The 15,401-nt window shown below is 40.5% G+C and overlaps 1 protein-coding gene across 4 annotated transcripts in view; it reads right to left on the reverse strand.

Annotated features, from left to right (window-relative positions):
- The window catches only part of LOC132427286 (proprotein convertase subtilisin/kexin type 5), a 405,656-nt gene that overhangs the window by 276,680 nt on the left and 113,575 nt on the right, over positions 1 to 15,401 (reverse strand). For all 4 annotated transcript variants that reach the window (XM_060014607.1, XM_060014609.1, XM_060014610.1 and 1 more), the window contains exons 4-5: positions 8,402 to 8,545; positions 4,491 to 4,567 (exon numbers count right to left, since the gene is read on the reverse strand). In XM_060014607.1, coding sequence (XP_059870590.1) covers positions 4,491 to 4,567; positions 8,402 to 8,545 — 221 coding nt within the window. The remainder of the gene's footprint in view (positions 1 to 4,490; positions 4,568 to 8,401; positions 8,546 to 15,401) is intronic.

Here is a 15,401-nt window from a genome sequence, read left to right on the forward strand (position 1 = left end):
GCCAACTATAGGACCCAAAACCCTTCAGGTTACGGCTTCTTACTAAGTCGTCTCCTAATTCAACCTATTAGTTAGTAGCCTATATTATTGCATCATTGTATCCCCCAAGCATTTAGCACAGAGCCATTCACAAAAGTAGCATCTTAATGAGCACCTGCTGAATGAATGAACAAATGCACCCAGGTGTAAATAATTCCAATATGCTCTGAAGCCTACTGGTCACACTGTACAATGAGGAGGTACTTGCACAGCATATGCCTCAACTTTTTCATTCAGGCAATGTTTAGAAATTCCTCCCCCTCACTAACTCACTTCAAATTCAAGGACTCATGGTCCACTAAAGGGAGACAGAGTATTGGAATTAAATTAAAGTATTGGAATTAAAGACAGAGTATTGGAATTAATTAAATTAAAGTATTGGAATTAAGTATTGGAATTAAAAGCAGATTTACTGTAGACCAAATGAGCCACAGTTCCCAGCCCCTGAAGAAGGAGAAAACATATCTAAACCTCTAACCTTGGAAATAAACAAAGACTTCCAAGTCTTAATTGAAATGTGAAATGTTCATATGCACATATTTTGAGATAATTGTAATTTTTAACTGATTATTTTTCGAGAACTGGATATAGGAATTGAACACATAATTATAATACCAGCTATAATTACCTGGTGCCTATTAGATAGTCAGCCCTACGCTTGGTGTTTTACATATTTTATTGCTAATCTTTGCAAGTATTATTATGCTCATTTTAGATATTTTTAAAAATACTAAAGCTCAGAATAGTTAGGCCTAAAGACCATAAAGCTATTAAGGTGAACCAAGGATAAAAGTCAACTCTCTTAAACTACAAACCACTCTTTATTTCCTGATGCCAAACGACTTCTATTGAAACAGAATTAACTATCTGTGGATCCACACTTAAAGACAGATCCATCAATCATATTTATAATTATGGTCTAATGAGCAGAGAGGATATTTTAACCCTAAATGTCTGAATACATGCTTGTGGTTGGCCAAGAAAAAATTGGGCAGCAGTACTGATAGGAGATAAAGGGACACATGATGCCCCAGGTGACTGCTGATTTTCATAAAACAGAGGTTGGAGTGGTGGTGTTGCCCCTCTGAAAATGCCCCATTTCACTGTCAAGGCTGCAAACTAAGCACGCATCCAGAACAATGCCTGTGTCCTCCAACACTCAAACCCACACTGCACTCAATGAACCATGAACAGTACTTAGAATGAGTCAAAGCAGGACACACTAGAATACCCCAGAGGAAGCGGGATGGTAGTGACTCTTCCCAAACAAAAGTCTTGGGGAGCTGCCAAGTTGGAAAGGAATCTTCACAAAGGATACAGTTTTTAAAAGGCAGCCTGTAAAAAGCCATCAAAGCGAACACTCAAAGAACTGTCTTCACACACAGCCTTTGCAGTTAGCACTGTCAGTCACAGGACAGATAGGCCCTTGGAGAACAGTCACCATTACCACTGAGTTTCGATGCAAAAGTCACCACATGTAGATTCAGACAGAACTGGCTACAGGGCACAATACATTTTCAGTTTCCACCTACAGCCCCTCTTGTCCCTTCATACCCTGTACAAGGATACTGTGGGTGTTAACTTGATCTCGACTTTCCTCTAGCTTTCCTGTTTATCTTTTCTCTATACACACAAATGTTGATGGGATAACTTTAGCCAACAGATATGGTACAATCAGTTCTACTATAATGCTTGCCTTGAAAACACACATTTCTTCCAATAACATTGATATATTAGAGAGTGATTTGAGTATAATGTGAACTTTGCATTTGTTTATGCACAATTTTGTCCCAGAAACTCTAGGTGACTGTAGAAAACAGACCTAGTTGCACTGAGCACTGTAGGAATGCACGAAACACACAGAGCTGCACACCTTAGGAGCACAATGGTCCACATGTGTCTACATCTGGTGCTGTTACTTCCTCTTTGACCTCAGATAACCCTCCTTCCACTTCAGAATAACTTGCAAGCTGCCATGCTTCCAAAAACCATCCTGGAGGGTAGCCTCCACTCTGCTTATTTTCCCCCTTCCTCCCAGCCTATTTTGTTATTTTCCTCTCTACTCTCTGTTCTTCTTCAGAGTTTTCACCTTTATCTCTTTTTTCTTCCTCTTTTTTTTCTTGCACACAGAGTGGCAGGCATGTGAGTAGAAGTAGATGCAATGGGTACACACTTCCATAAGCAAATTTCAGGTCTTATTCAAGATGAAGTGCTAGGAGGGGCAGTACAGGTGTCAGGGAGTGGGAGATACAAACTATTGGGTGTAAGATAGGCTACAAGGATGTATTGTACAACACGGGGAATATCGCCAATATTCTGTAAAAACTGTAAGTGGAGTGTAACCTTTATAAACTGTATAAAAAATTTAAAAAGAACAGTGCAACTTAAGAAGTCAGTGTCACAAGAGAACTGTATTATAAACATACTAGTTAGAATTTAATTTCATAATGATAAGACACAGATTAAGCATAAAACTGATGGAAATGGACTTTGAACCCAGCCTCGTTATGAATCATATCTTTACTATTTTGAAGGATCAGACTGGCACGCAGTCTCGAGCCTTCTTTATGACAGGATGTGAAAGGTCAGCTCAGCGCTCTGTATTCTCCAAATATTTTGGTCAATAATTCAGCCTTTCTTCCTCTCAAATTTACTGCTATTGAAACCAATTATCTCTAGTTACAACTCATTTAAATGACAGATACTTGGACCATTTTCCTTTTCATTACCATAAGGGTCTGGCCTTGTGTATAATATGCAGAACAAGAGTTTATAAACAAACCACTTGAGTTTGATTCTTTGTTTCCTAACTTCTTCATTGCTTACTACCTGTTTAACCCTTATCCACTTGACCTGTCTGAGCCTTTTTTTCCTTCACAGCTAAGGGCTGAATTCAAAAAAAAGATAATTTAAAGAAGGACTTTTTTAAATTTAAAAAATTAAAAAAACGATTAAGTGCCACATTTATTATAGTTTTATAAATTTCTTAACCACTTAACATGAATAAAGTGTTAACATGAATAAGTTTTAATAGGTCCCTATCATTTTTCTGTGTGTCATTGATGAAGCTTCTGAGCTTTTCCTGTTACTCTGTGGTTTTAGACTTTGCAGAGTGCAAGTATTTTTAGGAGTATATGTGTCACACTAGAGTAGAATGGACTGAAGAGTGAAATTTATCGGTGACCTTTTAAGTATGGAAGCTTCAAGTTTCTTCTTCAGTGTTTCATGCTAGTTTGCAAATTAGGTTAAATAAATTAGCTCACATTGACTCAAATTATAACCCTTTGTGTGAAATTGACCGTAACTTTAAACAGTGTAATCTAGACAGTAATGACCAGGCTTGAAAGAAAATGATCCAGTTTACTTTAGGTCCCTTTCTCTTTTTGTTTGGAAAGTTCTGGAAAATTCTATCTACATCGATTTGTATATTAATGCTTTCACCACTGAATTTGATTTATAATATTGACTCATTAATATTAAAAAACAGCATATTTTTCACAGTAACTTTTTTGAGGCTTCTTTGTAAATGGTAAGAAGAGGGGGAAAAAAAAAAGAAAAACCCATGTACAGTCACAATTATCTAGGCCGCATTGGTTTTATCTAAACTTACTGACCTACTTAAATAATACCAGCTGAGGAACTTTTCCCTACAGAAAAATGCAGGCTAGAAATAGTACATAATAAATGGGTAAAGCACCTCTCTTTATAACTTCTGTGATTCCAAACAAAAACATGTAAATAAAACTTCAAATGATAGTATCTAGATCACAGCATTATCCTGGAGAAACTGCAGTAAAAGCAAAAAAGTTAATGTGATCTAGAGATTAGAAACACCTACTAATCTTTTAAAAATACCCGGATCATCGTAAGCAAGAAACGGATGTGTATTTCATTTGCTTCCAAAAAAACTACTGTACTAACTGGAAAGCGTAAACGTGGTTACATGGGTTTCTAAGGCTCTTGACTGTGAGGATAAGAAAGGTAATGTGTTCCATATGTGGCAAACCATATAGGTATTTCAGGTATATTAGTAAAAAACACAATCGCTACAAAGGAGAAAAGAAAAAGAAGCAAATCAGAAAGCACTGGCAGAGACCTCAAGCACAGCATTCAATCAAATGCGTTGAACTTAACAGAATAAAGTAACCCTCTTGGGGGGTACTTTGTTTTGCCTCTCCCTTTAGCACCCCTATCCCTAAACAAATGGGTCACAGTCCAATGAACACCTGAGGAACAATATTCCCCAACCGCACCCTCAAGTCATTCCCCAGAGTTCTCTCTGCAACCATTCTTACTATGTGGACCACGCCTTTTTATATCCAGAAGCTTGAGCAGAAAGACACTTGTTTATCTTGGAGCAAATTAGGGATCAAAAAAGTACTTCCCTCCGCAAGAGCAGAAAACAAAGCTCTCTGCCAGCCACATACCAGGTACCCCCACTTGGGCCTTACTTGTTCTCGTTGCTCGCGTCATAACGAGGCATGGGGTCTAAGTCGTTCCCATTCACGTCACAACTCGCCAGAGCATCCTGTGGTCACAGAGGAGAGAGAGAAAGGAGACAGACGTTCATTAATTAGCCACGCACCTGAAGGCTCATGCCTCCTTAAACACATTTCTGCAAGAGAGTAATTAGAGTAAATAACACACTCACGGTCCGGTGGTGTCAGGATGCCTTTTTCTGTAATAATCAGTGTCCTACCTTTCCCCATGAAGGTGAAGAAATACTCTCTACAGACCAAAGATGTGCCCAGTCCACTCCTGCCAGCACTTTTCCCTCATACCTAGCACTGACCCCTCACCCCAGTGCTTTGAAGATGTCCTCGACAACCACTTTCTCTGCGAAGTACTGCTAGAACACCCAGAAGGCAGTGATTTATTCTTCGCCGACTCTCTCTGTATTCCTTACTTCATTTCTTGAGTGTGCAAATTCCTTATCACAATTCAAAGATTTTTGGAGACAGAAATTGTTCACAAATAATTGGCAAGCCAATTAAAAATCATCATTAGAAATCTATTATATCAGGTATCTTGGGACCTCTATTAGGCAATATTTGTCTGGTTTCAGATGTTTTATCTACTATAAAAGGGTCTACAATTCAAGACTTCATACTAACACCAAATGGTCTTTTGCCCCAACCAAAATAATGATCAAAATTTTGTTATATTTCAAAGTTTCAAAATGAAGCAGAAGTTTCTCTGAAACCAAAGCTGAATTTATTTGTTTGCTTTTTTAAATGATTGTGAAAAATCTTCAAATTACTAAAAAAAAAAAATTAATGGATTGTTCCATCATCTAAATTTATATCATCATAGATAGAACTAATTTAGGATGTTTTGAATTTTCTGATACTTTATGATGATTTATTTCTGTTATCAGTTTTAGTGAAAGTAAATGCTATCTTTGTTTTCTGTCTTTATCAAAGGCTCTTGTTTCTGAAAATAACTGAAAGTACATGGAGTCTGAAATGTTTGGGGGGAGTAAGCAAAACACACGTGACATATAAAGGTGATAAGTCTCTGCTTCCCGTACAAAGGAACATACAAAGCAGCCCACCTCAGCAGTCATTACAGCATGAAGGATAATACTGTGCAATTTCACTTATAAGGAAACAGAAGCCCGAGACAGGTTACGTGACTTGGCCAAAGGCATGAAACGAATTGCCTATGGCATTAAGACTGGAACCCAGCCACCCCATCCAATGTGCTTTTCTCTACTCTTCACCAGCTCTAACATTAGGGGAATCAAAAGGGCGCCAGTACTGGTAATTGCACAGGTGAATTCTGGAGAACTTTCTTTCCAGGGAGAAAAAAGTGAAAAAGGTAAAGAATGCAATCACGTTTAGGTTAAGGCTCTTTGTGTTTAATCAAATGCATTTCTATGCAGTGCGGAGAAGGAACACCCTGTAAAAACTGCATTGCATACGATAAGAAAGACTTCTTTGCTAGGAAGTGGACAGCCACAGTTCTGTTCTTTATATGACCTGGGCTAACTCACTTTAGTCTTCAGGCCTCGGTGTCTACCCTATCAAATGAGGAGGCTGAACTGAAGTTCCTTTTTAGCTCTAAAATTCCATTCTGTGAAGAGACACAAGTTTATCTGAGTGTGCTTGGAGGCAGGGTAAGGGCAGCCAATCAAGTGTCTTGTACAAATGAGAACTAAATGAACTTGCAGTTCCTTTTCTCTCTCTCTCTCTCCCTCTCTCTCTCGCTGTTTTTCAACCTTAGGGAAAATCATCTAATTTAGGAGAAACTGTTTCAACATTTCATTGTAAAAATTGATTTGTGAAGTTTCTTAGCTGAATTTTTGAAACAAAAAGGGCAACAGGGTAGAATACTGAGAGACAAAGCAATTAAAGTTGATAAAAGTATAAGGTGATATTGGGTGGTCCTGAGTGAAGGTCTTCGTAAGGTCAGAAATATGGGTGGCTGTGTGAGCCAGTGGTAGTTTCTGATGTGTCAAGGAAGTGACTTGGAAGTATTTTATTTGCAAAGATAACAAGAGAATCTTTTCAGGTTTGAGGGCCAAAAGGAAAACTAAGAGAAAGTAAGTGTCATGCAATAAGTGAGACTGAGCAAATGAAAAATAAACACTGGAGAGCATATATGGCCATCGCTACCTAAATGAAGCGGCAGATGAGAAAGAAGCCAGAGGAGAGATGGTCAGAGAGACAGATACAGGGAGTCATTCCCACAGTGCAGGGAAACCATGTCTTCCCATGCTGGAGAGAGAGAGAGAGGGCGACAGACGTGGCGGGGGGGGGGGGGGGGGGCAGGAAATAGCAGATTTCAAGAGGACAGTATGTCCATTCTGAGTGAGTCCAGGACAGTAGGCCACTGCTGTGTCCACCAGTTACCGGGGAGCAAAGAGGAGAGAAAGGCATCAGGCCTGCAAGGATCGTGAGTCCTTCGTGTTAATGTGCAACAGGAAGCTATGGGCCAGGCCCCTCTCAGAACTCTCCACAAACTCAGGGCACCGTGAGATGGGCTGGGCTTCCTAACGTTGCTCCCTTAATGATGATGAATATAGAATAGAGAAGAGAAAAATCTGAGGGGGTGTGGTCCTCCCAGTTATAGCTAGGGTTTTCTGTGGGCACCTTCCGTAAACACGAAGCAAAGCTTCCCACCCCGGCCCCTGACTTTCCTCCTTAAGGATCAGTATGACTCCTGGCTTTATTATGATTTAGAGCTGCTTGTATTTTCAAGGCTGTGAGAGGAAACTTGTAAGCTGAGAGAAGACCACCAACTCTGACATTTTTTTCAATAACAACATGAAATACAATATAGGAAAACTCTTACAACCAAAGTTTGGGGATTAAAAGGAGTTATGAAGGAACAGAGAGGGACACAGGTCAAAGTGACTGAAGTCCTAGTGGGTGTGCGGTGATAAACCAGTGCTCTGGTGGAAGTAGTCGTCTACAGAAAAGAGCTTAGAAGGCACTGGTGTGAGTGGGATCCAGCAGGAGTGTCTGCTGAGCCCGGACAGAAATCAGAGAGCTGCATCTGCGGATAAGAGGAGTCACTGCAGGCGCTTAAGTAACAAAAGAGATATTTCAGGGAGAACACCAAGGTGTCATGAGAAACAAATTTGAGCAGAGAATGGCATATTGGGAGATAATTATGGTATTTTTAACCGAACTTAGGGAGGAGAAGCTGATGGAAAGGAGGCGTTTGGAGAGTAGAAGAGGGAGGGGTCATGGACCTATTTCCAGGCAGGAAATATCACAGTGGTAAAGGGGACCCCAGGGACAGAAACCGACCCGAGTGTCCAGTGGACACTGGGTAGCAAGACTGTGGTTTTCAGTGAAAGTACTGAGTCTCAGCCCTTTCACTTGCTCTGTGACCCTGGGCTCACCTTATGTTCTGAGTCCTGGAATCTCAGTCCTTTCTTAAGCAAGGGAACTGACTGATTCCTAAGGACTTCTGGGAGGCTCTTCATTATTGCCCTTTAAAAAGGGAGAGGCAGAGAGAGAAAGAGACTCGCAGAATAACTTGAGAAGGGTTCTAAGCACGCTTTCTCCATAAAGGAAACAAGGAGTGCTATCTGGCTGCATGGAAGAATTGCTGAGAAGAGCGGATGTTGTCAGTAGCACAAGGGAAGGGTGCTGGAAACCGGTTTCCGCTACCTTATCACCTGCATTTTGTCATCAGAACATCAAAGGCACACAAAAGCGGACAGCGGGATAGCCTTACCTCCTGCTTCCTGTCCTCCAAGAGTGCATCCTTTATAAGATGGGAGCAACACGCAGAGCCTACTGTACCCGCTGGCTGCATTTTTCAGTGGTTTTCCCCCTTGTGGAGCATCCTAACATGAGTTCCATTGTTTCCCAGGAGGGAAGCTGCTCTGACCACAGCAAATACTCACGTAGTTCTGCATCAGGTCTGGATGGGTCCTCTCAATGCCGTCATCCAGGATGGTGACCACGATGTTCTTTCCCGTGTAGCCTCTCTTCCAGGCTCCTTCGATATTCATGTCTGACTGGCAGGGATGTGTGTTGTCACTGCAGTGCTAGAGGTGTAAGAGGGAGAACTGGACGTTGCAGATTACCAAACAGTGAGGAGGCTGGAAAATCACTTACTTCTTAAGACAAGGCATTAAATTAACAGGAATTTGGCGGATTGTCTGTTCAAGTAGAAGCGCAGATCTCCAATATGACAACAAGGGAAGGGAGGAAGGAGAGATGTGGGGAAGGAAAGCAAGACAGAAATCTCTCCTGCCAGTTCTGCCCTGTTCTAACACCTTTGGAAAAACATGACAAATAAAGTATATCTCAACAGCAGAATAACGGGGGCACCCATTTTATTGTTAGCATGTATTAATGACACATGAAAAGGCACTGTAGCATTTCACTTATAAACCCAAACTAGATAACTGAAGAACATATACCTTATCGTTTCTTAAACAGGCACCTAGAAAAGCCTGGCTGTAAAAACAGCCTCGGCAGCTTCTGTACGGTGCCAGCCAGAGGTGTGCCACTGCTGTGAGAAACCCACTAATGAGAAAAAATAACAGTTTCTTCAAACTTCTTTCAGCAAATTAACAAGGAGTGTTGTCTCATAATTTGTAGGGAGCCAACAGACTTATTCAGTGCTACTTTGAGAAGGGAGAGAAGAGTGCAGGGTCCAGACAGGGGACAGGCACAGGAAAATGTGTGTGAGGGCTTCGAAGGGCAGGCTGAAGAGGCATCGAATCTTAGCTCATTAGGTGTAGTGATTTCATTCCACAATGGCTACAACCTACAAACACATCGATAAATAAAGTAAACCAGCAGTTCTTCCCGATATAATTGACTAGCATTCGTCCAACCCACACAATTACCCCTTCAAAGTCCATCTCTATGAAATATCCCTCTGAGTGGTGTTTTCCAGGTTCTTAAGGCTCAGCAGAGGAACAAAGGAAAAGGGATGTGCCGTAGCCTACTGCCATGGCAACGCAGTGGTCCACAACATTCACTATCTCCCTCCTGCTTTGTAACAGTTCAGCACTTCAAGAGGGCAAGAGAACATGAGATCTGTATGCTCTAAGCATAATGGAGACCCCACTGCCACTGACTCATCTAACACATACTTTATTGAGCACTTACTACATGCTGGGGTATATGGCAGTGAACATGCAAGATGAGGTCCCTGTCCTCATGACCTCTCTAAAGGGGAAACACAGATGATAAAGAAAACAAGGAAGACGATTCAGAACACTCCTTATGTCTTAAAGGAATTAAAGAGGGTAATATGGCGGTCAATGCTGAGCTGTTTGAGTACACACCTCTCTGCGGGGGGATGGACAGAAAAGATCCCAGTTTCTGAGAAAGTGAATTGTGAGTTGAGATATGACTGATGAGAAAGAGCTGGCTTGCCCAAGAGCTCAGACCTTGTCGTGGTAGAGGACACAGCAAATGCAATGACCATAAGGTGAGAAACAGATTTGTGCACTGAAGAAAGAGAAAGAAGATGGGGTCTAGCTGAAGCTTAGTGGATGAGCAGGAAAATGGCATAAAAGGTAGCAGATCAGAACGGGCAACAGAGGTCAGGTCATCCCAGGCTTTGCAGCCATGACTTGACTTTTATTTTAAGTACAACCGAAATGGAAGCTCACCTCTTTCCAAACTTTACCCCTCAAAATCAAATGCTAACTAGTGGCAGATACCTCTAATACCTTTGTCGAACATCATAAACACACTTGAGTAGTTTTATGGATTCATTCTAACAAATGGTGTACCCAGTTTTCATCACAGATAATATCAATTTCATTGAAAATAGGGGCTTATATATTTTATGAACATTTGTAACTTTCTGTCACTTTCTTGACTTCTTTCTGGCACTTGAGGCCCTGCACCACCATCTATTACTACACTGATCCAATTCCACTCTCCCCTCTCTCCCCAGTTTTTGGAGCACAGCTCAGGACCTACTGCCTCCCACTTGGCTAGCTCTTCCCCTTCCCTGAACTTAGGAATGAAGAGAGACAGACACACACACACACACACACCACACACCACACCACACACCCAACACACATTCTGTTTTACACAGTCCAACCCCAACTTACTGAATTCTGCTGAACTGTGGTTGAGTGTTGAATCTTGTGTGTGAATTCTGTCTCCTTTGTAAGCCTCTAGAAGACTATGCATTAAACCAAGTCTGATCTAGGATTTCAGTCAACATTGGCTTATCGATTACACACCAGAAGGGAGGGCATATTCTCCACTTTACATCCAAGTTCACATCTGCCAAATGCTTGCTCCTCCAACCTCGTCAGAGATATCTAACCAGCTAATGCTTGGTTAACAGATCATGAAAGAAACAGTGTAGATTTACAAAATGCCCATGTTTTTCGGAAGTCTCATTCTAGCCAAGAGTTTGGGCCTCTCCTCACCAAATATTTTAATTTAACACAAAGCAACCCTCACAGGTTTCCATTTCATTTTTTTCTTTTTCAAAACCTGCTCTGGCCACCTGTGGTATCGTTTGTGACACAAAGTAGCATTAATGTGGCCAAGAGGTGGGTGGGAGGAAGGAAATGCACAGGAAATGGGTCACCCACACATGGATAACTGTCCTGGAGTGGAGGGATGCTGCCTGAAATTGTAATTATGAAAGCTGAAGAAAACCCACCGTGTATGGAAAACATGTGTGTTCAAAGTGGAGCAGTTAGGTTTCTTTCTTCCACCTCTGCTTCTGTTGAATCTGACTTCACCATTAAATATTTTTGCACCACTTTTTTTCTTTCCATCTGCCAACATGGTATTGGTAGAAGGGGAAGGAGGGGAAATATCGAATTGATACTTTCATTTGGATAATCTAATATATCAGGTAGCTAAAACGTCAAAGAAAAAAAAAAAAAGATGATCAGAGCCAGGGGTGTTTCTGGAAAATGAGTAATAAGATCAGTGGACCCTTAAACGAGGACCCTATCTTTAGATTTTTAATACCCATTTCAAGTAGTCCAGACTTGTTTCATAAGCTCAAGGCAACCAAAGAGCAAAAACTACAGAAAATACTGATGCCAGTCAGTGCAGCCCAAATGAAAAGGAATTAGTCATTTCCTTCACTGCCTGATCAAAATGCTCTTTAAACTGGGCTCTATTTACTTGACGGCAATCTATGTTACAGCATTACCCAAAGGCAGAAGGAACACGTATTAGCCATGATTTCCTCATCCTCAGCCTCCATGTTAATTCTTGCTCTGGCACAGATCTCTGAAGACTAGTTTCTGGAATTGTGTTACCCCATATAGTCCCGAGGCTGGTATTCACAAAAGGGGCCAGTCAGAAATTTCCGGCATACTTAAAGCTGATGAAAACCACATACGTGCACTGTATATGTAAGACAAACATTTAGAGTAAATATAGGCACCTTCAGCTCTGAATAATGTCCTGTATTTCAATAATGGTCTAGGCACAGATGACAACCTATTTAGAAAGGACACAAAAGAGCAAATATCTACAGAAACAATGGTTACTACCTAGGTCTCTCATTTCCTTATCAATAAAAACTTTTATTCTTTTCAGGAATGAAATTTTAGAGAGATTATCCTGTGAGTTCTAGAAAAGGCCTCTTCCATACCAGGGTTATGAGCTCTTTTGCTTATAAACCACTCTGGGTGTGTCTACTTCTCTTGTGTCTTTATAAACATATCACAATGTTTGCTAAATGAAAGAACAGTTTATACCCAAAATAAACACCTTTGTTATGCTCTCACCACCATTTTCTTCAGACTAGGGGGTGGGTCGGAACCCTCAGTGTCATTATTTTTAAACTTTTCCAGGTTCTTAAGGTCTCCAATGAACTGCCAATTTATATGCTGCCAATAGTCTGCTAACATTGAAAACATCTGTTGCTCATTTCCATTGATAAAGTGGTTCATAAGACTGCATCTCTGACTCTACAACATTAATAAGAAAGCAGAATTAAATACACAAAAAATCTGTTTTAAGAAACAGTCTCAAAGACATAGAAAACAAACTTACGGTTACTAAAGGGGGGAGGCAGGACAGGGATAAATTAGGAGCTTGGGATTAACAGATACACACTTCTCTTTTTTTTAAACATCTTTATTGGAGTATAACTGCTTTACAATGGTGTGTTAGTTGCTGCTGTTTAACTAAGTGAATCAGCTATATATACAGCTACATTCCCATATCTCCTCCCTCTTGCATCTCCCTTCCACCTCCCCTATGAGACCCCTCTAGTTGGACACAAAGCATGGAACTGATCTCCCTGTGCTATGCAGCTGCTTCCCACTAGCTATCTATTTTACATTTGGTAGTGTATATATGTTCATGCCACTCTCTCACTTCGTCCCAGCTTACCCTTCCCCCTCCCCGGGTCCTCAAGTGCATTCTCTACATCTGCGTCTTTATTCCTGTCCTGCCCCTAGGTTCTTCAGAACCTTTTTTTGTTTTGTTTTAGATTCCATACATATCTGTTAGCATACGGTATTTCTTTTTCTGACTTCACTCTGTATGACAGTCTCTAGGTTCATCCAACTCACTACAAATAACTCAATTTCATTTCTTTTCATGGCTGAGATATTCCATTGTATGTATGTGCCACATCTTTATCCATTCATCTGTAGATGGACACTTAGGTTGCTTCCATGTCCTGGCTATTGTAAATAGAGCTGCAATGTACGTGGTGGTACATGACTCTTTCTGAATTACGGTTTTCTCAGGGTTATATGCCCAGTAGTGGGATTGCAGGGTTATATGGTAGTTGTACTTTTAGTTTTTTAAGGAACCACCATACTGTTCTCCATAGTGGCTGTATCAATTTACATTCCCACCAACAGTGCAAGAGGGTTCCCTTTTCTCCACACCCGCTCCAGCATTTGTAGATTTTTTGATGATGGCCACTCTGACTGCTGTAAGGTGATACCTCATTGTAGTTTTGATTTGCATTTCTCTAATGATTAGCCATGTTGAGCATCCTTTCATATGTTTGTTGGCAATCTGTATATCTTCTTTGGAGGAATGCCTACTTAGGTATTCTAACCATTTTTGGATTGTTTGTTTTCTTGATATTGAGCTGCATGAGCTGCTTGTATACTTTGGAGATTAATCCTTTGTCAGTTGCTTCATCTGCAAATATTTTCTCCCATTCTGATGGTTGTCTTTTCGTCTTGTTTATGGTTTCCTTTTCTGTGCAAAAGCTTTTAAGTTTCATTAGGTCCCATTTGTTTATTTTTGTTTTTATTTCCATTCCTCTAGGAGGTGGGCCAGAAAGGATCTTGCTGTGATTTATGTCATAGAGTGTTCTGCCTATGTTTTCCTCTAAGGGTTTTATAGTGTCTTGCCTCACACTGAGATCTTTAATCCATTTCGAGTTTATTTTTGGCTATGGTGTTAGGGAGTGTTCTAATTTCATTCATTTTTTAAAATACATTTATTTATTTATTTACTTCTGGCTGTGCTGGGTGTTCATTGATGCGTGCAGGCTTTCTCTAGTTGTGAAGAGTGGGGGCTACACTTTGTTGCGGTGCATGGGCTTCTCATCGCGGTGGCTTCTCTTGTTGTGGAGCACGGGCTTAGAAGCACTGGCTCAGTAGCTGTGGCGCAAGGGCTTAGTTGCTCCGTAGCATGTGGGATCTTCCTGGATGAGGGCTTGAACCCATGTCCTCTGCACTGGCAGGTGGATTCTTAACCACTGTGCCACCAAGGAAGTCCCTAATTTCATTCTTTTAAATGTAGCTGTCCAGTTTTCCCAGCACCACTTATGGAAGAGGCTGTTTTTCTCCATTTTAAATTCTTGCCTCCTTTATCAAAGATAAGGTAACCATATGTGCGTGGGTTTATCGCTGGACTTTCTATCGTGTTCCATTTATCTATATTTCTGGTTTTGTGCTAGTACCATACTGTCTTGATTACTGTAGCTTTGTAGTATAGTCTGAAGTCAGGGAGCCTGATTCCTCCAGCTCCGTTTTTCTTTCTCAAGATCACTTTGGCTATTCGGGATCGATTCAGTTTCCATTACAAATTGTGAAATTTTTGTTCTACTTCTGTGAAAAATGCCATTGGTAATTTGATAGGGATTGCATTGAATATGTAGATTGCTTTGGGTAGTATAGTCATTTTCACAATGTTGAATCTTCCAATCCAAGAATATGGTATATCTTTCCATCTGTTTGTATCATCTTTAATTTCTTTCATCAGTGTCTAATAGTTTTCTGCATACAGGTCTTTTGTCTCCTTAAGTAGGTATATTCCAGGTATTTTATTCATTTTGTTGCAGTGGTAAATAGTAGTGTTTCCTTAGTTTCTCTTTCAGATTTTTCATCATTAGTGGATAGGAATACAAGAGATTTCTGTGCATTAATTTTGTATCCTGCTACTTTACCAGATTTGTTTATTAGCTCTAGTAGTTTTCTGGTAGCATCTTTAGGATTCTCTATGTATAGTACCATGTCATCTGCAAACAGTGACAGCTTTACTACTTCTTTTCTGATTCAGATTCCATTTATTTCTTTTTCTTCTCTGATTGCTGTGGCTAAAACTTCCAACACTATGTTGAATAACAGTGGTGAGAGTGGACAACCTTGTCTTGTTCCTGATATTAGAGGAAATGGTTTCAGTTTTTCACCACTGAGAACGATGTTGGCTATGGATTTGTCAAATATGGCCTTTATTATGTTGAGGTAAGTTCCCTCTATGCCTACTTTCTGGAAGGTCTTTATTGTAAGTGGGTGTTGAATTTTGTCAAAAGCTTTTCCTGCACCTATTGAGATGATCATATGGTTTTTCTCCTTCAGTTTGTTAATTTGGTTTATCACATTGATTGATTTGCATATATTGAAGAATCCTAGAAGAATCCTTGCATTCCTGGGATAAGCCCCACTTGATCATGGTGTATGATCCTTTTTATCTGCTGTT

Source organism: Delphinus delphis, chromosome 6 (genome assembly GCF_949987515.2).
Source record: "Delphinus delphis chromosome 6, mDelDel1.2, whole genome shotgun sequence".
NCBI lineage: Eukaryota > Metazoa > Chordata > Mammalia > Artiodactyla > Delphinidae > Delphinus > Delphinus delphis.